Here is a 26,409-nt window from a genome sequence, read left to right as displayed (position 1 = left end):
TGTGCTGTATAAATTGCAGCAGCCTTCCCAGGTTGCAACGATGTCCAGAATCAAAACCGCGTTGAGTGCTGCAGCCCCGCCCCTCCACCACACCTCCTCCTCCCCCAGCATGTCCCTTCTGCCCCCAGCACGTCCTCTACATTTGCAAACTGGTCCAGGGGAGCCAGACTTGTGGCTGTCTTTCATAATACCTGAGCTGGGAGAATCCTGTCCAGCTCAAAATGGCATTTATGGAGCTCCTTTACCCAACATAAAGCGCACAGACTGTGGGGGAGGATCTCGCTTTGGGCTCTATTCCAGGCTCACCATTAACCCACTGTCTGACTGAGGGTGATCAAAACTCACGAGACTTTTAAAATAGCACATTTTGTATTTTTGTTTGCCAACTGCTTCGTGAGCCTGTAGAATTTGTGTTTGAAAGTTTCTCTCTACACAGAAGTCCCAAACCACCCAGACTTGCTGCAATTTAACTCTCCAAAGAGGGAATTGGTTTTGTTTATTTATGTTGTGGGGGTGTAAATCCCCACAAGAAACAAAACCTGAAGAAGAAAATTACATAGATGAGAGAAAAGTATCACATTATATACATGCTCCTTTGCACCATCAGAGCCAGATTAAAATCTCACTGACTCTCCTCAGGCATTAAGGAGAAAAAAATGCCCCAGATTAAAGTAATTTGTATTTGATCCCAACACCAGAAAGTAAAGGACAGACAAGGAGACAGGTGACCCCACAGAGCTTGCACACAAAATCAGTGCATATAAATCTTCAGGTTCCATAAAAAGAGCTGTTCCACCCAGAAGGTTCGGCATAACAAAGAGTTGCTCTAGACTTTTATAAGAGCTGAGACAGCCCTGTACTCCTGTGTCTTGCTCTACTATTCAATTTTGGTGTATCATTCCTCCAACTCTCTGCCCCAAATCCCTGGCCGCTAATAATATAATTTCCAAAACAACAAAAAATACCTTGCCCTTATTTAAGAGTATACAAACGGAAATGGTTTGGCTACAAACATTCAAACATACATTTCAACCCTCCATCATCTACAAAACATTGCTCACATGAGCTAAAAAGCCAGATGTAATAACTAGGTTCGTCGCTTCTAATAAGGGTATAAAGAGTATGACTTAAAGACCTCTTGATTTGGGATCCGGGGATTTCCCTGTTTTGGCTGGTATCAGTTAGACTCGGTTACGACAGACAAATTTCTCAGTGACTGTCGGTTTGCATATTTTAAATCTATAAAGATCTCTTGCGTGTCTGTATAAGAGACAATTCTGTGTTTTAACATTTGTTTTCAGAAGGATGGGCTTGGAAAGAAGATACACATAACCTGAGTACTGAAGCCAAGTGAAGTTATGCATGATATCGCTTGGGTCTTCCCAAATGAATGTCATGCCACTAGATTGTTTACATGAACGTGGATTTTTACACCTCTTTGTCCAGTGATAGACTATCGACTGGTATAAACTGACATTATTACATCAATTCAATGCGGTTATGCCAATTTACACCAGTTGAGGATCTGGCCCTGCAACCTCTCCACTTCCTCACAGTTACATTTTTATTGATATATTTTCCTCTCTGCTTCTCTGGTGAGTGCATGTTCTGTGAAGGTAAAAACAGCAGCACTAAATTCAGCTGAAGTCTGCTATTTCTCCCAGGCCAGAGAAAGGCAAGTAGCTTGTAATTTGAGCTTCTCTACTCTATTTGCAGGGCCTTCATTCTTATCTGAAAGGATCACCTTATGTAGTCTTCACATTGGGTGAGTCCTGGCTCCCTATCATTGAATTTTAGCCATTTTTTCACTAATAAAGACAAAATTACAAACATAAAATAAAGTGAGATTGTCAGTGGAGCAGGTCAGTGTCTGCTGGTAACCAGGGGCCTGATCTGTACCTTTGAAATCAGAGGAGGTTTTGCCATTGACTTCAATGGGCATAAGGTCAGGCCTGAGAAGCTCAGTCCATCCTGGGGCCAAACTCTGGCACCTCCCACCTGCTTCATCCAGAGAAGAGCATACACAATCAACCCCTTGGTAGAGGCCACAGAACTCGTTTCACATGAAAGCTCAAGATGGACTTGAATTGCGGTGCTGCAGCTTTATCCTTTAAGCCACCTGGCTCGCTAACTTTCTCTCAGAAATCCATAGCGATGGAATAAGTTACCCATGCAAGACAAGAATGTTTGAAATGTGTTTCCACTTATCTTGCCAGGCTAAGTGCTGGGGTCAGGATTTCCAATGCCAACAATACACGGATGCGTATAATGAACAGCCAAAGGAGGGGAGATTTTTGCACTAACGTTGTGTCAGTTTTATGAACACTTTTAACCAAACAAGCTAACTAGTTAAAGACATGGATTATACATTCTCTTTTCTTTCTGCTGAAGTGAAACATATAGAATACACTTACTCCTTTTCTTGACATGCTGCCAACATTTGTCTTGCATCACTTCTAATAAACCAAGCATCTTCAAATGCGTTCCCTGCCCTGCTCTTGGTTCTTTGTTTAGACAAATCTCTCTCGCATTTGCAGTGAAAGAACATTTGGAGCCTAACGTAAGAACAGCCACTGTGCTGTGGTTAAACAATGAGCTCTGTGTTAACACTGGGCTGTAGTTACTATATCTTCTAGTGTTCAAATTCTTAAGACAATTCCAGGGCCCAGGTAATTTAATATGAAAACGGTACTCAAATTTACGAGGAGCCAAACAAATTTTCAGACAGAATGAAAACCATTCTTCTTTTTATTAAGATTATAAAACGAACCAATTGCATTATATATGCTTGAGACTCAGTGGAAATAACATCATAGTAGCAGAAATGCTGAGTATCACTACTTCACTCCCAAAACTCAGGTAATTGTCAATTTTCACCTGTGAGAGAAAACAAAACAATCCATATTGGAAAATAAAAGCCAATTAAATGTCAAGCACTTTTGCAAAGAAGTACCTTGGGTAATGATGGTGGCGAATCCTCCTATATACTATAAAGAGCAAGATAGAATCCAAAATACAAAAATATATGTCACTCAAACACAACCAAATATCTGATAGCCTTTGGTAATAACATAATTTCCACTGGAAGGATCCAATGTACGGAGCCAGACTCTTCACTGCTGTAAATTGACCTGGCTCCATGACCACAATGGAGCTATGCAGATTTACACCAACTGAGGATCTGGCCCATAGTCCAGCCAAAGGAATAATAGCATTTTCTAACCACACTGATAATCTGAACCTTAAAAAGGATTTAATCTCTGTACCAAAGTTTTCATTGAGCCTCACGTTCTCACTTTTCCAGTACTGAAGAGAGAAGATTTCTCAATCCAGACAAGCAGACTTACATTTGTGTGTGGGTTTCCCAACTCAGTTACTTAACGCCAAGAGTTGCACATTCTGCAAGTGCTGTTCTGGGTGTTGTCTGATTACTCTTGCTAGGAATATGACATGTAGACAAATCAAAAACAGTAACCATCCACCCTTGTACTTTCAAAATCCATTTCTAAAAGAGCATTTCAGCATATCCAGTTTTCATGCCATCAAGCTCGTAGAGCTGCCTGATCTCTTTTAAGCAGGATTGTGTTGTCTAGATTTTGACTTCTCATTGCCTACATTTTGATCTCTAGGTTTTAATTTCTTAACAATGTTTCGGTGATGCTACTGGCATGCTGAGATCACTACCTATCATGCTGACCAATATGGTCTTGTTTCCTCGTGCTCCCCCATCAGTCTGTGTGTTGTCTCTTGTCTTATACTTCAACTGTAGGGAGGGATTGTCTTTTCATTCTGTATTTGTACAGCACCTAGAGCAATGGGGTCCGGGTCCATGGCTGGAGCTCCTAGGCATTACTGTGATAATAAATAAATAATTCTATTAAGTAAAGAACTGTGCCCGTGATCATTATCCCATGACTTCAATTTTATTCATCTTTAAAACTCAGCCATCTATCCTGCACCACGTCTAACTTTTTACTGGTATCCACCATGCTCAAAACGTAGTAATTCTGCCATCACTTAATAAGCAACGTAATTTCCAGCTAGTGAAATGAAACCAAAAGAACAAGCCTACCTCATGAACCATTTGACACTTGTAGGGTGAAATTACAGACCATTTAGTGGACACAGGGTTTGTTTTTTGTTTTTGTTTTTTTTTATTTTAATTCTGCTCTAATACTGGTCAAGGGAATTTCTTTCTTCCTAGGAAGTATTACTGTATTATGCCCTCTCCCCTTCCCTCTGCACACCAGTGGAGAAGAGGGTTCAAGAGCACAAGTATTAAATCCAAGAATCCCATATTGTTGAGATATCCTCATATGCTTAAAATAGGGATGTAAACGGTTAAATGATTAACCAGTAAGCCTAATGCTTACTGGTTAATCAGACCTTAACTGTTAACCCTGGCGGCCAGCCGGTCGGAGGGACCCCAGCCCCTGCAGCCCCATGCTGGCCTGCCAGGGTGCCCTCGGTTAATGGTTAACTTTTTAAACTGATATTTACACCCCTAGCTTAAAACTAAATTTTTCTGGGCATGGATTAATAACCATCCCTCATCCTTCAGGTGGGGTAAATTACATGAGAAATTATATGAAAAAAAACCACATGAAAATGATGGAGAAAATTGTTTCCTATTTTGAAAATGACCAGCCTACAGCTTATTTTTCTGTAGTGAAGAAAAAAGGAAGCCTCTAGTCAAATAAATGTCTCAGGCCTTCCTGTTAATTACAAGTCCTGGCAATACCTGTAGCAAAGAACCAGCTCAATCATTGCAGGAGAACATGTGTCCAGAAGACAGACAAGGAACTTCTATAACTATTCACATATTAGTCATCCAGAATGGTCCCACCTTATCCTCTTTCCAACTCATTAACCAGGACTGGGGCACAGCTGTTGTTTTCCCCCTTCCAAATATTTAGTTCTGCTCTTACTGTCAGAAGTCAGTGCGAATCTGTTTTTTGCAAGAAAGTTTGGAGACCACATAAGAACATTTCTGATTACACTGAACTATTATTCAGATGTGATCATCTCTGTAAGAGCTTTGTCTTTCACATACACATCTCAAGGTCATCACTTTTCTCATCTGGGAGTCTGGACAAATAAACTAGCCTTCTGTTGTATTAACAGGCAAGCTTCTGTTCAAACAAAGGCTTCCAGATGATTCAACGTTACACAAGAAGCAGTGATGATGCTCATTACACTTCACACAAATATTTTCCCTTTGGAAGAACCAGAAAATAGAACTGTGTTTAGAATATTTACCTAACATATTGGTTGCTTAGTAACTCAGAGAGATATGTCAGAACTGTAACAAATGACTACAGAGTGAAGACTACATTTGAAGTGAATGATTACAAAAAATGGAACCATCATTATGCCGCCCCCTGGGTTTTAAGAACAGTAACAGAAACACTATGAAGCACAGAAAGTAAAATTAGCAAATGTGCTTTGCAGTTTTGAAAATGAACAAGGATTTGAAACAAATACTATCTCCCACCAGACACAATATTTAGGTTGCTAATCTAAAGTTTTCTCACCTGTTACCAATAAACTTTGCAGTAATTACACTAAAATATACTGTATTATTTTAAACTAGACAGAGTCACTGTGATATAGACCAGTATATAGCTGTCAAATGGTATTTTCCTTTTTCCATTCGACCCACATTTTTACCATTAATATAGCCTATAATCACCTGTGATGGGAACAAAGAAAAGCGTCAAATAAACTTCAGATTACAGAAACTGACTGAGGAAGATACCTGATTGAAAAGCTTTAACTACAAAATTTCCCCTTTATTGCTTAAGTGCTTTTTTTCTTAAACACATGAGGATTACTGAGAAATTCACATATTTAGGTCTTTCAACAGTTAACTAGTAACTGACTGGGTGATACAGGCCTCAAATAAATCTAAACTGGTTACTGCACAAGGACCCTGTATCTTGCACACACTCCTCAAATGGAACTCCCACTGAAGTCAACTTAACCCCCATACTCATACTGAGCAGTAATTTCATCACTGACTGAGCCAACTGCTCTCAGTGGAACTACTCATGGAGTAAGGTGCTACTCAAATGAGTACAGATTTTAGAACTGGGTCTTCAAATACTAGTAAAGGCTTACAATATAGGGCCTGATTCAAAACTAGCTGAAGTCAATGTGAAGGTTTCCACTGACTTCAGTAGTTTTTGCTTCCAGCTAACAGTGTATGAACACTTTACTAAGGGCTAGTCTACACTGGTTTCACAAAGTTGCAGAGTGAGAAAGTTGCAGTGCTGTAAAGTGCCAGTGTAGACAAGCCCTAAATAAAGACAGCATTCAGAAGCCTTTTCCCCCCAGACAATTAGGCTCTTTTTGTACTTTTAGGTTAATGGCCACATCAAATGCAGTTTGCCACATAACGTTACAGTAACAATTCCTTTGCTTTAAACTTTATTAACATTGTTATCAGTTACAAAACCTGCACCAGTTTGAAAATCTACATTGGTTTGTATATAACCGCGTTGCCCAATAAATTGGATATGCAACACTGTTAATGTCCTAAATAGTGATATCTGAACTTGAAACCCTGCATAAATACTTTGAATTCACAGTGGCCTTGAAGGCTTCTGTGTGTTTCTACAATTGAATCAGTCCTAAGACAATAAGCTAGAGAGTTCCAATGTGATTGGGAATCTAATGTTGTGCCAGAGCATTATCTCACCCTTTGTTTTCCCCAAAGTGCAAAACAGAGATTTTTCTCCTTTTGCCAAACAATGCACTAAATTATCCTCGAGCTCTCATGCATCAAACGTTTGTTTGTTTGGTAGCCTGCAGTAGCAATGAAGATTTTTCTAAGCAGACATGATCCAAAACCTGCCTTTTCTATATAGCAAGCAAAGTCGAGAAATTCTGGCTGCCCAGTAGACAGGGTTTACTGCTGCTATTTAATATCATGAGGTCAAAACTCATCCCCGATGTTACTTAACTGAAGTTAATAGAGTGTTGCATCAAGGAGAAGTTTGGCCCATGCTGTCAAAAGATCTATGAACTTGGAAAACTGGCTTTAAAATATTAGCCCTTTAAAGTTGGAAAGGGACACCCTATTTGATAAATTAACTTAGTGGTAAAAAGTCCAATGTTAGAAATTTATTAACGTTTTGGTCAGATCAAATCCCTTTGAAAATTCATAGAAGCAACTGTGCATGTACATTCAAATATTTTTCAAACGGCACTAATACTTTATAGTACAGTATATACTGCCTATACAATTACACTGTAGAAGAACTACAGGAATAATTTGATATAGCTCTGTCCATAGTACCTCTCATGACATTTCACATTACAGAAGCAAAACAACCAATAAAACCAGGAATGTTAATCATGTGACACAGGAAAGTGTTGACTAAAGAAAAAGATTTTCATTTTTGAGCTAAACTGCCTCATTGATTCAGCACTTCTATTATCCTCCTGTAAAAGCAGGTTGCAAAGCATTAGCACACATGATACAGATATCAGATGTCTAAGCCTCAAAGATATAGTCAGCTGCAAGTCCCAATTAGATTATCTACACAGTTGCATATTTTTCTTCATATCTAACAAACCTGGAACTAACCCAATCAGATCTTAATCAGGCAAAACTCCACTGACTTCATATGGAAATAACTGACATAGGAAACTAATCTATTGATCCAGGCATTTCCAGTGAGTCCTATTGCCACTGCATAAACATTTTTAAAAGTTTGGATAAAAGAAAAAAAGTTTCATAAAGAACTTTGAAATCATAGGAAACAAGTGTAGCAAGAAGAGGGGAATCAAAGATGGCTGCTTAAAATATTATAGCAGCTATCTCTGATTCTCCTCTTCTTGCTACACTTGTTTTCTATGATTTCAAAGTTGAAACACAAGTACAGTTAAATTCTCTTTTCCTGAGTGACCTAGAAGACTAATTCCTAAATGGTTTAGTAGATATTTAATAATGCTTCTCCAAATCTGCCATGTAACTTTAAACCGTTATAGCTCAGTTACAAATGTTTACTTTGTGAATATCATCTATTCCAGTAAAAATTAACACTGAAAATCTGGTATAATTTTGTTAGCCCAGCACTGAACAGCAGACTCCTTTGTCTTGAGAAGCCAAAAGTCTAAGCTCATACACAGAACAGTTACTATTTAATTTTAACTCAAACATCCTTGGCCTCTCAATAAAGAAGTTCTGTCCTGCAGGGGAAAAACTCTGCAATGTGGCAGGTTAGAGCAGTAGGATATTCCTGGTGCTATCAGAGAAGTGGGAAAAGGGCTAATGAAGAAGCTCGAAACTCACTTCTTAGTTTTATCATCCAACAATGCTCCCACACTAAAAAGATAAAATGAACATGAAATATACATTTAGGGACAGACTGTGGCTAGCCCTGTGCAGGGATGGTACATAACAGGTGGGAGAGGGTGCAAGGAACAATGCAGAACATGGCTGTGGAATATACCCCCCAAAGAGAAATGGATCAGGTGGCAATGGGGACTATTGTCCTGCCCCTTCCACATCAGCCTGAGGAGCTGTTACATCACATGCTACTGGGAGTCTTCAGGAAAAATCCTGGAGGAGTCAGGAGTCCCCTGGACACTCTTCAATGAAGTGTAGCTCCCTCAATCTCCACTGGAACCAGGGTATCAGGGAGCAGGGTGGCGAAGGAGGCACTGGAAGCACAGAGGTACGAACCCTTCACACAGATGGCTCTGGCTTCCACCTGGTCCCTCAAGGTCCACAAAGATCCCAGGGGACCCATGGGGTACTGGGAGAGGTGCCAACATCTGTTCTGTGGGGGTGAGGACTGTCACTCTAATGGAATGATTTGGGGAGAGGAACTCTAGAGAGGCAGCCTCCTGGGGTTTTCTTCTGCCTTTCCTCCCTTTTAGTAGTTGTACTGAAAGATGGTGACCTGGCCCAGTACCATCATAAATCACAAAGACATATTCAAAGGTTGTTTTAATCCCTTCCCTAGGATGATAGAAGTACATAACGCTGTAGAGCTGGGAAAATGAGCTAAACTACTAACACAGTCCATGCCCCCAAAGAGCTTGGTTTAAAGGCATGAGCTGATCCAATAGAAAACAGGGCTGAAGAGTGGCCTTACAACATGAACACTTCACAGAATAGGTGCGTCCTCAGACACACTCAGTTTCATGAAGACCAATCCAATGCTGACAGCCAAGGAAGAGTTGAAGAGTCAGTCACTGATGCCAAGTTTGGTTGGTTGGTTTTTACTACATTTTTCGTGAGCCCAGTGTTGGTCAGATAGTCATGGAGAGTCATGTTTGTATTGATCCAGGCATTTCTAATCAGCCCATCACCATGGTATCTAATTGCTTCTTCTTCTCCACTGAACAGGAACAGCACAGGCCCCCCCTCCTTCTCCCATTGTCCGCGTTATAAAAGACCAGGTCTTTGCCATATAGCTTCTATAGTCATTCATACCAAATCAGAGTGGTAGCATTTTACATGCACTTTGCAATGTCATAAGTGCAGGGTGACTGAAAGTCATGCCCATCATTTCTAGGGACAAGAGCCTCCTTCAGCCTCAGTGTCTATTCAGTCCTTAGCCTTTCTGATAAATCTGACATGGGTGATATCAAATAAGCTAGTACCAGTTCCAATGGTGGTTTTATGATGTGGACCTCTGTCAACTGGGAACTAATTCATATCTTATTTCCTGAGGAGCACCTCAGAGTTGTCAGAGGGCAATAACTTTTGGTCAATGCCATACTGAGCTGGATATGAAAGGCTCTGTGTTTCATTAGCCTCCTAATTCTCTGTTCCAGCTTCTGCTGTATACACAGTTCCACTTCCAAATGAATTTTTGCTGCAGTCATACTAGTGACCAGCCATCTGAACTAACTGTCAGTTAGTGAGAATGGGAGTTTGACCTCACAGTCTGAGACATGAGTTTCCAATCTTCATCATGCCACTAAGCTGTCAATTTTGGCAGCATGTGAGTGGTCAAGAAAATAAACATCCCATTCTTTTATTAGCACCATATGGCTGTATTTTGACTAGAGAGTCAAAGCTAAAGAAACTAAGCTCAGTGGACTTTTCAGATACTAATCTAGTTCCTCCACTGGCATTCCCTACTTTCATTGTCTGCTAGAGAATCAGACAGCGGTTACATGTATAGTTACATTTAAAAGGGAGAGAATAGAACAGACGGCGACACTGCAGAACAAACCAAGAGATTCAAATTCTAAATAGTGAAGGCTTCTTTCAGCTATAGAAAATTAATACTTCAAATAACAACATTACTAGTATTTGGATAGCACAAGCATTGTATGACTGTAACTTCTTCAGGGTCAGTCCCATCTCTTTGCTATACATTTGTATACTATCTAGCACGATTCACAGAGTTTAAGGAAAGAAGGGACTATTCAATGAACCTGACTCCTGCATATCGCAGGCCATTAAATGTCAACCAGTTACCCCTGTTTTGAGCCCAATAACTTGTCTGACCATAGCATATCTTCCTGAAAGGCATCCAGTCTTGATTTTAAGACAACAATGGGGGCCTCTTGGAGTTACCACAGAACAAATAATAAGGACCTGAGGTTTGGATTTGGCTCTGAACTTTCCCCAAGTTTCAGGATGTTTTTTCTTGGTACACCATAGAGATTGAGCCAGCCACTCAATTCAGATCCAGATATGAACATCAATAACATCTGGATCTGTGGTTGTAATCTGAACCCTTCTTTGTAAACGCTCTCTCTCTCTCCGGCCTCTCTATTCCATAGGCAAACTACAGTCCATTGGCCACATCCAGCCCGCAGGTCCCTCCTGCCCTGCCCCTGAGCTCCTGCCCTAGAAGGCTAGCACCCAGCCTCTCCCCCGCTGCTCTCCCTCCCCTGCAGCCTCAGCTCACTGCACAGCTGGCGCAATGTTCTGGGCGGCGGGGCTGAGAGCACTTGCCACGCTGCCTGACCCAGTGCTCTGTGCTGCGCAGTGGCGTGGCTGGCTCCAGCCGGGCGCCGCGGCTGCCTGTCCTGGTGATCTGGGTGGCGTGGCTGTAGTGCCACCAACCATCGGTGCTTCAGGCAGCACGGTAAGGGAGCAGGAGGAGTTGGATAGAGGGCAGGGGAGTTTGGGGTGGTGGTCAGGAAGTGGGGGTGTGGATAGAGGTGGAGGCGGTCAGAGGGTGGGGAACAGGGGGGTTGAATGGGGACAGCGGTCCCAGGGAGGCAGTCAGGAAGGAACGGGGGGGGTTGGATGGGGCAGCATGGGGCAGTCAGGTAGGAGAGAGGGGGCTGGATGGGGCAGCGGGGGTGGACAGGGCAGGGGTTCCGGGGGCAGTTAGGGAGAAGGGGTGGTTGGATGGGGCACAGGTCTGGGGGGGGCAGTCAGGAATGAGAGGAGGGGTTGGATGGGCCAGTGGGGGGCAGTAACGGGCGGCGGGTCTGGGGGCAGTCAGGGGACAGGAAGGGATGGATGGGGCAGGGGTCCCAGGGGGGTCATCAGGGGACAGCAATCGGGGGGGGGGGGTTGGATGGGGCAGAAGTCCTGCAGGGGCTGTCAAGGAGTGAGAAGCAGGAGGGGTCGAATAGGGGATGGGGGCTGGGCCATGCCTGGATGTTTGGGGAGGCACAGCCTCCGCTAACCAGCCCTCCATACAATTTTGGAAACTTGATGTGGCCCTCAGGCCAAAAAGTTTGCCCTCCTCTGACATGGAGAGCCTTCACCACTGCATTCCATCTTTGCTGATCTCCTGCCACAGTCTTAGCTTCCTCCCCTGGCATTTTGATAGCTTTCAATTCTGCATTTACATGTTATCCTATGGGTTCTATTCCAATGCTTGTCTTGTTGTGTTAATCTGGCACTTCCTCCATGCATGTCTGGCCATCTCCATTTTTATTTTGTAACTCCCTCTCCTACTGGTTTCTGTTTGGTCCTTTCCCACAGTTACAGAGTCACAGAATATCACGGTTGGAAGGGATCTCAGGAGGTCATCTAGTCCAACTCCCTGCTCAAAGCAGGACCAATCCCCAACTATTTTTTAAATTTTATGCCTCAGATGCCTAAACGGCCCCCTCAAGGATTGAACTCACAACCCTGGGTTTAGTCGGCCAATGCTCAAATCACTGAGCCATCTCTCCCCTAGTCCTCAGTGATTTTTTCCTGGTCATCTGATAGTGAGGATTTGTCTAAGGCAGCTGTTTATGAAAACAGTTTAGACAGTAAGGTCATAAGACATCTTCAAGTTTCAGCTCCATACAGTAAGACTGACACAGCAATGGTGTTAAATATTCAAACTTTAGTTGGGAGGGCAAGATTTCTGGTTCTCTAGATCAGCTTTAGAATTACAAAGGGATGTCCGGCTTTTGCTATTCCAGCTTTAAGATCTTCTTCTGTTCCATCTGTCATACATACAATGTTGCCAAGATATCAGATCTCTTATATGCCAGTCCCAGAAAGTATTACCGGTGTTTTTTGTTGTGTGTTGAATCTCATGTTTTTAGTTTTATCTGTGTTCTCGGTGTTTGTAAACACTAATTATTATTTGTTAAAGGTCTGTTTTAGTGGGATATCAGGAAAAGTTCCTAATGATGATATCCGTTAGACTGCAGAATTGAAGCTCTATGGTTTGAGATGACTGCAACCAGACTTCACAAAGCACTAGCAAATAGACTGTAGGCAACAGTCCTTCATTGACAAGACGATCCAATGAGCCATTTCAAATTCTGAGTTCTACAATTCTGACAGCATTAGTTTCCCAGCAACTAGCGTATCAAATTAAAGGTTCTGGGATTAGTCTCCAAAGCTGTCAATGGAGTCCTGGTTATATCAGGGACCACCTCTCTCTCTCTTTGTGACTAGGAACTTCCTTGGCAATGGAGCTATTGTGAAATGATGGAATTATCAACTACAAGAAGGAGACTTGTGAGAGCTGTCTCATTGGCTGGCCCACAGTTTTTGAACTCCTGCCTGCAAGAGATTAGAATGATTTTGAATCTTGCCACTTTCCAGACGAAGTGACCTTGGCATAACAATAAACAAACACACACTTCTTTGCATGCCACAGTGCAAAGGGGAGAAATCAGGTAGACAGCCTGCTTTTATCATTTTGGGTATGTTTAGACGTTGTGGGGGAAGATGCATTAAAAACACCGTGGTAGATAAAAAGTCCTTACAGCAAATTCCTATTTTTTTTTTAAATTTCCATTTTATTCTTTAAATCCTTCTTTGTTTGGCAATCATTAAAACAGTGAACAGTCAAAGACTTCCACGGTATCTTTGTTCTAACAGGACAATCTAAAAGCTAACAGAGTAAAACCTTGGAGGAAGGAAATACATGTGCTCCACATTACTGGAAAGCGCAAACCTCCAAGATCTTTTCAAGGACAGTCTTCAATCTCTTTTTGTGATTCATGAGCAAGCTTGCATGAAGATCTATTTATTCTTGGGTTTAAAGGCAGATTGCTTTTTCCCAGGTGCACATGAGGTTACTCATTCTGAGGCTAACTATTACTTTACAATGGGTCTTTTCTTTTTGCACTTCAATAAAGACCCTCCGCTAAAGGGTTTGGTTTAACATTACACAGGGATAGCCTTCTGGCACATGGGCCCCTTCCCCAGTGAACATCAAAGTACTCCTGCAATCAATATAATCCCAGCCTCAGTGGGAACTGGGGGCCTCCTGCAGCTGTAGTGTCCATAGGTATCCATGGCCACTCCTGACATGCTAGCAGTAGAACAGTACATCATAGGAAGTTTGAAGATTAAGACAACCACTTGCATCCCCTAAGGGCTCCGTTCCAATTACTATCATTATTAGTGGTACTGCTGTGCCTGGAAATCCCAGTTATGGACCAAAATCCCACTCTGCCAGGCACTGTACAAAGACAGGACAAAAAACATAGCCTGCCCCACCTGAGCGTGAGTGAGTGCATGCCTACATTTCTTGGCACATAAGAAGTCAGCGCAGTTCTGACAGTAGGCTCTTTGGGATAGGGACAGTGTCAATCAACACATTTGTACAGTCCCTACCACAATGAGTCCCTGATGCTACACAGAACCCCTGGGTGGTACTAAGTGTGTCCAGAGACTATGGCGATAAAGTAAAATATTAATTCTGTGGGCCAGTTAAAGCACAAGAAATGGCCTATTGTCTTGAAAAAGGGGAGAATTTAGTCCAAGGACATGTTGGAAACAGAGGGTCGAAGTGAGAATTCATCTGCCTTCATCAGATATTTCTACACGTTATCCTGCTGTAAATGTGTCTATGTATTTTCTGACTACGTTAGAGATTTCTAGTTTAGACATATTTGGGGTACATTTTGGTTCATAAAAACATGGTTCTATAATAGATTAAAAGCCTCACTAACTACATTTTATGTAACTTTGCCATTATTTAAAAAGTACCATATGTAATGTACATTAATAGGAAGATTAAATCCAATCTGCTTTAAACCTCAGAAATGTTGTATCTGGCAGTCAAAATGCAGAACATTTGTTCTTAATTTAACACTGTATGCAAAGATTTGGTCATATCAAAGTCTATCCAAAATATCTGTTGAAATATATTGCCCTAATTGATTAATTAAGCCAGTAAAGACAGAATACAAAGCCAAAGCATATAGATCACCCTATATCTTCAATAACTATAGAATAAATGGTGTCAATGTGACACAACCTCCACGGTAGAAACCTACACACTGTTTCTTTAGAGCTAGCCAATGTTTTCCTAAAATCCTATTCGAGTCTCTTGTTAGCTGAGTTCACCATTTGTTGACCTTTCCGCTGTCCATCTTAATGCCACTTCCTCATTCTTCCCTGAAGAAAAGTCTGCTGTTTCTCATGTTTTTACGATAACTGTTCCCCACATCTTTTTAATTCTGACATCCATCTTGGAGTGGACTTCATATGGGACCAGGCACAGTTAAGGGAGAATCCATGATCAGATGCTTGCAGCTAGTACTGAAACTGTGTTGCCAGAGATATGCCAGTGGCACGGACACATGGTGTTCATCTTTGGATTCTTTATAAATGTTGAAGAAAGGTAAAAGAACTTAAAGAAATTCCTAAAACAAAATTGTTGCAGCAATCACCTTAACAGAGTAACAGCATGAACAAGCATGAGTATGGCAAGTAGAAATTTTCATGCCACCAGCTTCTGCAGAATATAGCAACCTACCTTGTTGTAGCAAACATAACCTTCCAAACGGTAACCTAATGTGAACCCACACAGTGTTGTCTTCCTAAGTCTGCAGGCAGACAGCTCCAGTGCCTCTGCTGCTACTGCTCAATATAGTAGATCCTTCACACTGATCTTTAGTTGTGTACCTTGCTATTAGGTATCTTCGTGTAAGGGGATGTGGGTGCTTCAACATGTGGGTAAGTGGGCAGACGGGGAGGGGAATAAGGACACTGATGAGAAGTTAGACTAAAGAAATGTAATAGTGGGGGGCAGATTCTGGAGCAGAGGAAGAAGAGACTGAAAATTAAGGGAACAGAGATAAAATACAAAATAGAAAAAGCAAGACAGAGAAGAAGGGAAATAGAGAAAAGAAAAGAGGACAAAGACACTGACACAGGCCAAGATGCACCACAGTCTATGATACGACAGACCAGAAAACAAAGTGGAGTCAATCCCACAAAGCAAGACGATGTGAAACAAGTTAGAAAAACATGTTACATAGAAAACTGGCTGACAATAAAACATGTTACTATTAAATGGCAAGGGGCATTCTTTGGGGACATGAGAGCATAAGTGTTTTTCACAAGGCTAGAAGATAGTTAATAATTGCTCCCATACCTGTGATTCTGACTCTATGTTGATCCGGTAAGCTTGTGCTTTTCCATCTTCTAGAATATTAGGAGACCAAGTCTTGCCTTCAGCCCTGCAATAAGAATTAAACATGAAAATTAAACAGAGAAGTTTAATGAAGAAATGATTTCACTGGAGGTAATTGAATGCTATTCTTAAGCTCTGCAGAGTTTACATGAACATCACTCAGCAAGAGGTTTGTACCATTTGCTGCCTAAGTTATTCTTGATCCTTTCCACACCATGTGCCTGATAAAGATGACATAATGCTTCAGTTTCTGTGCACAAATGCATCTTCAGCCATGCAAAGCAAGAGCACTGGAGCAGGCAAATGTCACTATTCAAAGATTTTCCATAAGCCTGAACACTTTTTCCATGGAGGTGTCCCAGTGTACGGTAGGGATTAGCTCACTGACATATTTCTGTTCAGTTCAATGTACTGAGCACGTAGGACCTGCTTTGTGTGTCTGCTGCGTTTGTTGGAAAAGCCCCTTGGTCTCCTCTCTACATCAGAGAATTGAATGGGCATGCACAGGGTCTAGCATATGTATTCATATGTTTCACTGGCATTTCTGAGGCCAAAGAGAGCCTCTTAAGGGGGCTTAAAATTTTCAAAGGCACCTCAGAAACTGAAATGACATGAGAAGAACAGGGAGAGGATTTCCCAAAGCCCCGAAGTCCCATTTTCAAAAGAGAGGAAAGAAGGAATCCTTTGACTTTCAGTGATATTTAAGAGCCTAAGTGCCTATGTCACTTTTGAAAATGGGACTTAGCAGCTTTTGAAAATCTTGGCTCTGGACTTCTCATGCCATTTCAATTTCTCAAGATTGAATACTAGGATCTTCTATTTGATTCAGGTTTTTTTTTAAAAAAGAACCTTGTATCTACTCAGGTATTTATATGACACACCCTGCCCCTGAATCACTGAAATGTCTCCCAAATAGTTATCCTCGCAACACTCCTAAGATAGGATAATATTATCCCCATTTTACAGATGGGGAACTGAGGCTCAGGGAGATCCAGTGATTTGCCGTCACATAGGAAGTCTATGGCAAAACTAGGAACTGAACCTTAATATCCCAGGTATAAGGCTAATGCCTTAACTACAAGGCCATTCTTCCTCACTGCTGAACCTGTGGATCCAAAGGAGCCTACAATAGCTGTTTCTAACATGTAGTTCAGAGCAGTGTAGACTATTTGTTAATAACACGATCAGATCAATATAGCTATTGTGAACACAATGCTGGAAAAACATTATTCCAATTTTTATAAAACTGCATTAGTGTGGAGGTGCTGCAGTTTTTCAATAACTAATATAACAGCAATCTTCTGCACTTACATCACACCCTTCCTCCAAGGATATCAAAATGTGCTAACAGCCAGACAAGCTGAGACCCATCAAAGTCATAGGGACAGTTTCTCAGAGCTTTGTTTTCCCTCAGCCCTGGAGTCACCAAGAGCTTGACAAAAGTTAAAGCAGCCTCAGGGCTGCTGCAACTTACACTGGCTGGTAACAAGACTTATCCCTCAAGGGCCATTATGCAGCTGGGGATCACCAGAGCACAAAGCTCCACCCCAAGGCTCCAGCCCACTCTGCCCCTTCCCCCGAGTCTCCACTCTTACTCCGCCTCTTCCCTCCCCCTCCCCCAAGACCTCCAACCTGCTCACTGCTTACCGCCCTCCCCCAAGCACCTCCCCCTAGCTGCCAAACAGCTGATCAGTGGCTACCCGGAACAGTTGTGGCTGGTGGGTGCTGAGCACCCACTGGATGCTTGAGCTCCGGAGCATCCATGGAGTTGGTGCTTATGGTGCCAAGTATCTGGTCTGCAAAGGTTTCTGAACAATTTAGCTCTTTCTGAGGGAATTTCCCTAGGAGGGGATGATGGCGTCCAAAGATTTCATTTTGCCCCAGTCATTTTAACTTGAAGGAATCTGTTGCCTGGGTCTGCCTCTCTATCTTCATCATGTGCTTTATTCATGCAACACAGAACTTTCTGTATAACCTCAGGGGCCACGTGCAGATAATTTTTGGAAAATGTGGCAAGTTTGTTTAATCTAATAGGTGTAGCTTATTTGCTGTAGCCAAGAATCCCTTCGCTGGACTCTACCCCCAATTTGCCACACACCACAGCTGAATTTCACTGAATTATTTGCAGCATCTCAGTTTGGAAAACAAGAAATGCACAGTTTTATCCCAGGAATGTTTTACTTGAATTCTTCCCTATTTCCTGTCTTTTGCTAGAGCCATCCCCTTATAAACCTCTGCAAAAAAGGGCCTGATCCAAAGCTCAGTGAAGTCAATGCAAAGACTCCCATGGACTTCAACAGGCTTCGAACACGGCCCAAAGCTCCAAGCTTTTATTTTTCCACATTGTTTGCTGCCTCTGAGTCTAGTTTTTGCAACACAGGGACACATTTTTTCATAGCTGGACATTTTACTCTAATATAACTACCTGTACAAACGCCCCCCGACTTAGTTCCGGAAAGCCTTCCATAACTCAAATTTTGCGTAAGCCGGAAACCTATACCCACACATTATGCAAAAATTTCCACAACTCGAAAATCCTATTTCTGGTTTATGGAACTTTTTCCGTAAGTGCGAATTTGCGTAAGTCAGGTCTTGCGTAACCTGGGGAGCATCTGTATTATAATGACTAGATGCTGGGGAGAGGAACCCCCCTTGTAACTCAAGTCTGTCCCTAGAAATGTTTTACTGTTCGGCATCCCTTGTCCTAGGGGTGGCTGATCCTCCCAGGAATCTTAGCATTCCTAACACTCCTAGCTTGATCTTTACCATAATCTACTGCTGTGTGTTTGCTGCTTCTATTTTGAGTATTTTATTTTGAGGTGGCAAAACAGGAAAATATCTAGGTACTTTGGTCAAGGGTGTGGTGGGGGGAAAGGACCATCATAATTTCATTCTTCCCCCCCGCAATAAATTAGTTTGACATTTGTTCAGATGGGAATCAGACAGTTATGAACTTCCTGCTCTGATCTGCTTTGGAGACCAAATGCCAAATGCAATTTAAGAAGAATCTAAGATTGCAACAAATCCAGCAAATAAAAGAGGAAGGATTCATGAAGTGATTTCAGTTCTGAAAGATAAAGTGATAAGCAAAAGGATGTTCTCTCTGCCTTAAGCTGCCTAAGGGATATAGTCATTGCTAAATGCCGAACTGTGACTTCTCAGTTCTCCCTGACTCAGAAACAAAGAGCTCCTGTTGCGTGTACCAGGAAAACTGGGATTAAGTTTTCCAAAACCATTCAAGGTTTCTTTTTAGATGTATCATGAAAGATAGGGTTGGAATTTAGTCCCCGGGTTCACACATGAAATCCTATTTGTGGCTGGAGCTTTTTAAAAAAAAATCAAACGAGACTTTTTCTCCATATCAACATTTCTGGCCCATAAGAAAAACTGATTTCTGATTTCAGCAGCATCAGGGTTTGGCCTGAATGGAAGATGATTTTGGTTTTAGCACTTCTACCAAATAACTATCTAGAAGGGGCCACACTGGGCAAAATTCTGATCTCAGTGACACTTACAGAGTTACTCTGCATTTATACCAGCGTGGCCCAATGTCTGCAAGGAGGTGCTGTAGAGCAGAACTAACTGAAAAAAACCCAGCAAATAAAAGTTTGAAATGTGGAAAATGTTGACCTGTCCAGACAATAACCCTAAGACACACCCGAATCCCCACAGAAATGCCCAATTCCAAGCTACTTCCGTCCTACTCTGGGGCCTGCGTGTGCTTGGCCTGTCTGCAGATGTTCAGTGATTGGGGAAGGGATGCAAGCAGCCTTTATTCCGCTGCATAATCTGCGTAAGGGCCAGGCCAAAGTTGAAGGGCTGCTCTCACTGAGCCTACATGGGGGCACACAGAGCCCCATCGAGGAGAGGTCCTTAGTTCTAATACTACTCTGCACTTGCCCACTGAATGAGGCCAGCAGCATGCAGAGGGGTGTAAGCTGCACTCCATAAAGAGGTAATAGTAGCAGATCCATTCCACCCTATTCCCCCAGAGCAGTGGGGAGCTCAGGAAGGAATCTTAGGGTCAGGGCAGCTCCATGCCACCCCCAAAGCAAGACTGTGCCTTAAAGCACAATTGAGCCCTTGCTGTAGGTAACAAAAATCAGACTTTTCTAATGTAGTAGGTGACAGATTAGGCCTCTCACTTGTCTGTTTCTAGTAGGCTGCTTAATTCACAGCTCAGGGCAGGCAAAGTGTTTTCAGACATGCTGCATTATGTCGAAAGGAATTAAAGTCAGGTATGCGGAAGTCAATATCTTGTATCAACAATACTCTACTTTAACTGAACATCTTCTACAACTATACTAAGAAAATAATTCTACCTGCATTCTGTCATGCCTTCAATATATAGTTCTGTGGGAACAGAGCCATTGACAAGACATTATTAAAAAGCCAGAAGAAACTGTAGTCACTCTTTATCCTGCATTATTAATTTTTTGTCTAGTTGACTCACTGTAATTTTAGAAAAATTGCTTGCATACAGTCACATATTTAACAAAAGCTTTTTCACCTGTTAACAATTTGAAGATTTGCTTTAAAGTCATGGGAATTCCTGGATCTTACTGTATTTCTAATTCCTCTACCCCCTTGCAAATGAAATCTTAACATTTGGGAAAAAGGCCAAGGACAGCCTTGGACGCTGCAGTCCTTTGTTTAACAACGGAACAGGTGTGACCGTGCGCAGCAGCTGTGCAAGCTTCCCAACACAATCATACCATTGTGCCCGATCCCTGGCCTGCCAGGGTCACCTTTAGGGGTGAGGGATTAGTTCAGTGTCCACACTCATCAAGACATTTGCATCTCTGATTAGATGACAAGTAAACAGAGAGTGTGGGTTTTATGATATGGACACTCGTCCACTAGGAACTGGACTGAAAACACCAGCTGCTACAGCTACTGCTCATAATCCCAAGGGATAATTTCCCTTAGGTAACTACAGAATGTTGGTTCAATTACTACAAAGCCACAGAAGACTATCCTCTACCTCAGCAATAGAGTTAAAAAGTCACACAACCAGATAAACATGGATGGGAACTGGAAGGAGTGGGTAGGAAAGAAAATTTATGGAATATTGTCTAGAAATCCTGGGCTGTTCAGAAGTTAGATGATTCCTTCCCTGAGGTGAGTTAATTTTATGGAGTCCAGTTCAGCAAAGCACGTAAGCATGTGCATAACTCTAGGCATCTGCTTAAAGTTATGCATATGTTTAAATTCTCCCCTACTTATCAAAGCACTTAAGTGCACACTTAAAATAAAGCACATAGTCCTGTCTGTTTTTCAGGGCACACTGAGAGTAGCTAATCCAGCCCTGGAGCTTCAGGATTCACAAGCAAGTTCCTGTGACTTGGGAAGTACAGAACTCTTGGGCTCATTCAACCACCTTGCCTTTTACAGAGCACTTCAATAACTTTCTGTGGAGATGGAGTTTCACTTCCTCCGCCCAGCTAAACTGGTACATTGCCTTCTGGGCTTTGCACATCCAGGAAGACTGTGGATATTTTTTTGCTGGATCACACCCTGAGGAGTTCCAAAGGAGACGCTGTGATTCATCTTTTTTCAGTGGCACATCTACTGGAAACTTGGGACCGTCACATATAGTAATATTTCCCATATCCCAGCAATATTACTGCATGATTTCCAGCAACTGTACCGAAGACATTACTCTCCAGGGAGCCTTATTAAACTTTTACAGTATTGGAAACAGTCAGAATGCAAAAGGAAATTGACCATGCAAAGTTTTGGAGAGTTTTAGGGGCCATTACCAGGCCACCTTTTGTGAGCACACAGTCAGTGCCTGTCCATTTGAGGTAAAATTCATCTCACACAGAGAACCAGCAAGGCCTCTCAAACCTGCCTTAAGTGGAACTTAAATGGTGCATAGGACTCATGCTGGCCCTTTGCACTGGAGTGAATGATATTCTTTGATAGAACTGCATGAGTGAGTAAGGCAAGCACGATCTGGCTCTTAATCTTTGCACAAGGCTCCAGATGACATCAATGGGAGTTCAACAGCAGGGCAGAATTTGGCTCTTCATGATTTTTAACCGCAGCTTTAACCGATGGTTACATGTCTAAAAGAGACTGTAAAAATGGCACTACTGGGTTCCATGTATATTCTCTCCCTAGTACATCATATCAAGTCTGATCTGGGTGCCAGTAAAAAGTTGGAATTCCTAACTCCCGCAAACTCATCCTGGCTCTGAAATTCAAGGTGCGATCATTCTGCATCGGGAGCTCAGTTAGCTATTCTGCTGATGATGTTGGAGGCAGAATGGAACCCCGTTTACTCTCCCATAGCTGTTGGTTCTGGAGGGCAAACAAGAGCAAAAAGCAGTAAACATTTATGTTTGACTCTGAAGTAGGCCTATTAGAATGAGAGGTTTTGGTAAGTGGCATTTTAACATAGTTACTTTTCAGACTAATGCAATTCAGTTCAGGACAGTACAGAAAAATCAATTAAAGATGCATATGGTATATTTGTGCACCTGTTCCACCTCTGGGACACAGGAGAACCATGATTTCAGGAAAAATGGATACTTGAGGTAACAGTATGTATGTGTGATTACACTGCAAAGTAACCCTTCCAAGCTATTTTACACTGAAAGTACCCCAACGTTGGATCTCATAGAAGTCACAATCTAGAAATAGTTTAGGATAAAAAAAAAATCCATTGTGCTCCTTCAATCTGACAAAAAGTAGAAATATAGGAAGTTGAAAGGCAACTTGAAATCTACATAATATGATTAACTAAGGTCTGCCTTTTACAGCAAAATTTAAGAATTTTTTTTTAGGCAAGATATCTATTTTCAAGAGTTCATATATAGAGCAAAATATATTCTTTGTGATGAATCCTTGTACTTGTCAGACTTGCAAACAGTGAACTGTTGGCTATTTGTGTGTACTATATAATGTGTTTTGTGTTCTAGTTCTCAGAATTTTTAGGTCTTGTGCCTTCAACTCATAGTCTTCAATGGGAGTTAAGAGTGCTCAGTACATTGTAGAATCATGTGACTTATTCAATCAACCCTGGCAACAGCAGAACTCTAGTATTAACAGGCTATAAAGAGAAAGGAGTGTGAGGGTGTGACAGCATAGCTAGTTTTTCCCCATTTTTGTCTATTACAGGTGTGTGTATATATATTATATGTATGAACTAGGAAGGCATGCTCTTTATGAGACAGAGCATGCCTTCCTAGTTCAAGCTTCTTTTCGTTATTTGTATAACTCAGAACCACCTTCTATTACAAATAAATGAACCTGGGCAAGATTTACCATACAATGATTTTATCATCAATTTACTTTTTTAAAAAAAATTAAAATCTCTGGCCTCCAGTCAAATGCAAAGGTTTGATGATTAAATATCAGAATGTCCATAGAGCATTTCTGTGAGAAAGAACTCTGCACGCCATGCTGAATAATAAAAATAACCTCTTCTTTAAACAGCTGGCATAAACCTACCATTTTACTCTCCTTTGGTAATCTCAGGATGATGAATGAGCCATATATTACACTACCTTGGCTCCAAATTTAACAGGAGGAGGAAAAGATGACCTAGAAGCATGCCAGCTGAGTTATAAGATGTCATACTAAATTGTTCTGCTAAATCTTCATTTACACCCTCGCTTACTTTCTCCCACATAAACCAGAAGACATGTGCCATTAGTAGCCTACTAAGCCCACTTGAACTCTTGCCCTTGGATCTGAAAGCCATTAACCATGACCCTAATGTCTGCCCCCTTTCATAGGAATGCCTAGGTAATTTCTCATACATTACGTCAGTAACCACATGTGAAGCAGTTATACAAGCGGCTTCATTCAGGGGCTGAGGAATATTTTCCTCTGCTTCATTTCTGAACAAATGGGCTACTGTATTACTTTGTTTGCCCTAGCATGGGTGTCCTTGAATGGCCTCACGCACCAAAGGCAAAATCCTACTCTTGCTGAAGCCGGTAAGAGTTTTGCCATTGACTTCAGTGGGAACGGAATCAGGCCCCCACATCATAGACAGATAGAAAGCAGCCTCTTATAAAAACATGGTATAGTCCTCTAACTGAGGACAGATCAGAGATTAAACACATACCATACAGCCTTGCACTGGAGTCAGTACGGAGGCAGACAGCTCCAGCTGGAGCTAGAGGAGACATTGTGCCTGAGACAATATTGGCTCCTGGAGCTCCACAAAGCCTCTATAGCAGCATTTCTCAGCCTTTTTGATACCAGGGACTGCCTTGCTGCCTTCCTCAACTGCGTCTGGGAGATCTAAGGGACCAGAGCTGGTCCACAGACTGGCTATGGAGAAACACTGTTCTACAGCATCATTGAAAAGGCTGAAACATCCATTCCTCAATGCACATGGCCAGCCCAGGGGAGTTAGGGCATTACCTCATGCTCTCTGGAAGGAAAGCAACACATAGTCCTTGTGGATGGGATAGCACAGGTACCAAAGGAATCTCCTTGCACCGTCTCCCCTTCCTTGAAAACTGGTGCAGGACTGGGCACAAACTTGTCAAGAGCTTCCCCGTTATGTCTATTGAGGGCAATGGTAGCAGCATCAGCCCCTCAGTCTTCAGTTCCAATGCAATTATGTATCCACTGGTATCACCAGCTTGTTTCCTATTGAAAGAATGCCGCAAATCTTAGGCAACTGTAAAGAGAGTGGATGCCATTTGGAAAAATGAAATTTCGAGTGCTCTGCCTTCTTCTGGCTTTGAAATCTATAAGCAGTCTGGACATTCAGCTAACAGTATCTTCTAGCCACTGCTTCTCCCAGCACTGCTTCTTAGCATGCTTAGTGCAACAAGCCTCAGGTGACACATGACAGGATTACGCACCGAATTTGGTCAGCTGGATGGATCGTTAGCTTCCCTGGAGTGGGTACCGATGGAGAGTACAATGTGAACACTGATCCATACCCTGCCTCCCAGGACTAAAATAACTAACAACCACCACCTCTTATCTATACTCGATCAGGTCAAAACTCAAAACCATTTTACAAAACTACAGCAACCAAGCTGGAATCAATACTTTCAAAATTGGGTCCCCAAACTTAAGCACCTGAAGTGGGGTCTGCACGTTGCCGAACACACTTTACTCCTGCCAAAATCAACTGAGGGTGCTTGGCACCCTGTAGGAAGGCACCTTAAACATTAACCCACCTCACAAACTGGTCTGATTTTCAGCGCACCCACCGTTCTGTTTGAGATGAGAACCTCTGAAAACCACTCAACACCTCTAACAATAAAGACACTTATTTAGGTGGCCAACCCTGGCGATGCAAGCATTAATTTTTGGTGACCAGGAGGCTGTATCACCACCAGTCTTGGGACACAGATCTGACAATCCTTCTATGCTTTGAAGGTAGAAATGCCAGTTTCCACATGGCACATGCATTAAGACAGTGAAGTTAACTCATGCCCAGTCATATACAATATCAGGTGTGCTCAAGGGGGACTTAGGTTATGAGTGTTATGAGAACTTCCTTACAGTCCTCCTTTTAAAATCTCAACCAGGGGTTTCATCCCTGATACTCTGAGATGCAGCACAGTCACTTTTGTCTACACTGCTGTTCCCCTTGCACCTCAGTTGTTTTTCGCTGCTTGACAGCATAGCTCCTCCAGGTGTCCTGCTGCCCAGGATCTCCCCAATTGCCAGGTGTCTCCAAAGTCCAATTCTGGAGGTTTCTACAGTTGGCAGACAATGAGGGGAAGTGCATCACCCTTTCCCCAATTGCTGGGTTTTTCTTTGATTTGAAGGGCTAACAGACGGCACACTTGGATGAGAAGGAGTATGTGTCAGAGCTAGGAATAGAACCTAACGTTAAGGGATCTGGATGCCAAATTCTCAGTTAAAATTAATGGTACTTAGTTATCAAAATCCCCTGGGCAGCTCTGACTATCTCAGCTTAAATGTCTTGGCACTCCAGCTCCTGCTGTAAACCTCTGATACTTAACATTTTTAGTGAATAATATCCAGTGTAGGAAGGCAATATCATATAGTTTCCATATTATATAATATCTTTTGCTAGGCAGAGAGAGAGAGAGAGAGAGAAAGAGAGAATGAAAGCTCCCTTCCTCCAGGTTGGGCTTTACTGTGTGTTTTCATTTAAGAACAAAACTGAACACAAAATGTAAACAAGTCAGTTATAGTACTCATCATCCAGTATAAATAATACAGCATGCGCTGTATGTTAGCATTTGCTATGAAGATTTTTATGTGTAGCACAAATACTGTAAAATAGGAATTTGCTAATAATCTGAAGAGGAACTCTGCTTTGACTTCTTCGGGTTTAGCCAGAGGACATTACTCATATGAGCATATTTTAATTCCTGGTACTTTTTGTGCTGCTCTTCTACTGAACAGTCCAAGCTGGTAGATATTGCTAAAAAAGATTCCATGAATATTCACTCAAATTCCTATGTGGTTTCACCTTGGCTATTGTCATACTCCCTTTGTGATCACTCATCACCAATGGTCATGTGATCCAGTGTAACTGGCAGGGATGTTCATGCCTGTGAATTTCAAAATTGCATGTGTGTTTGTATTTGTGCTGGACGTGTTTATGCAGCTATCCAATCAGGGAATAGAAAAAATATATTATAGCTTA

The 26,409-nt window shown here is 42.0% G+C and overlaps 1 protein-coding gene across 1 annotated transcript in view; it reads right to left on the bottom strand.

Moving 5' to 3' along the window:
- Window positions 1-26,409, bottom strand: part of PDLIM4 (PDZ and LIM domain 4) — a 93,546-nt gene that overhangs the window by 38,643 nt on the left and 28,494 nt on the right. Inside the window, exon 3 of the mRNA XM_050962794.1 lies at window positions 15,768-15,852. Coding sequence (XP_050818751.1) covers window positions 15,768-15,852 — 85 coding nt within the window. The remainder of the gene's footprint in view (window positions 1-15,767; window positions 15,853-26,409) is intronic.

This window comes from Gopherus flavomarginatus, chromosome 7 (assembly GCF_025201925.1).
Source record: "Gopherus flavomarginatus isolate rGopFla2 chromosome 7, rGopFla2.mat.asm, whole genome shotgun sequence".
NCBI classification, from domain to species: Eukaryota; Metazoa; Chordata; order Testudines; family Testudinidae; genus Gopherus; species Gopherus flavomarginatus.
This window is presented reverse-complemented; position numbering and strand designations above follow the sequence as displayed.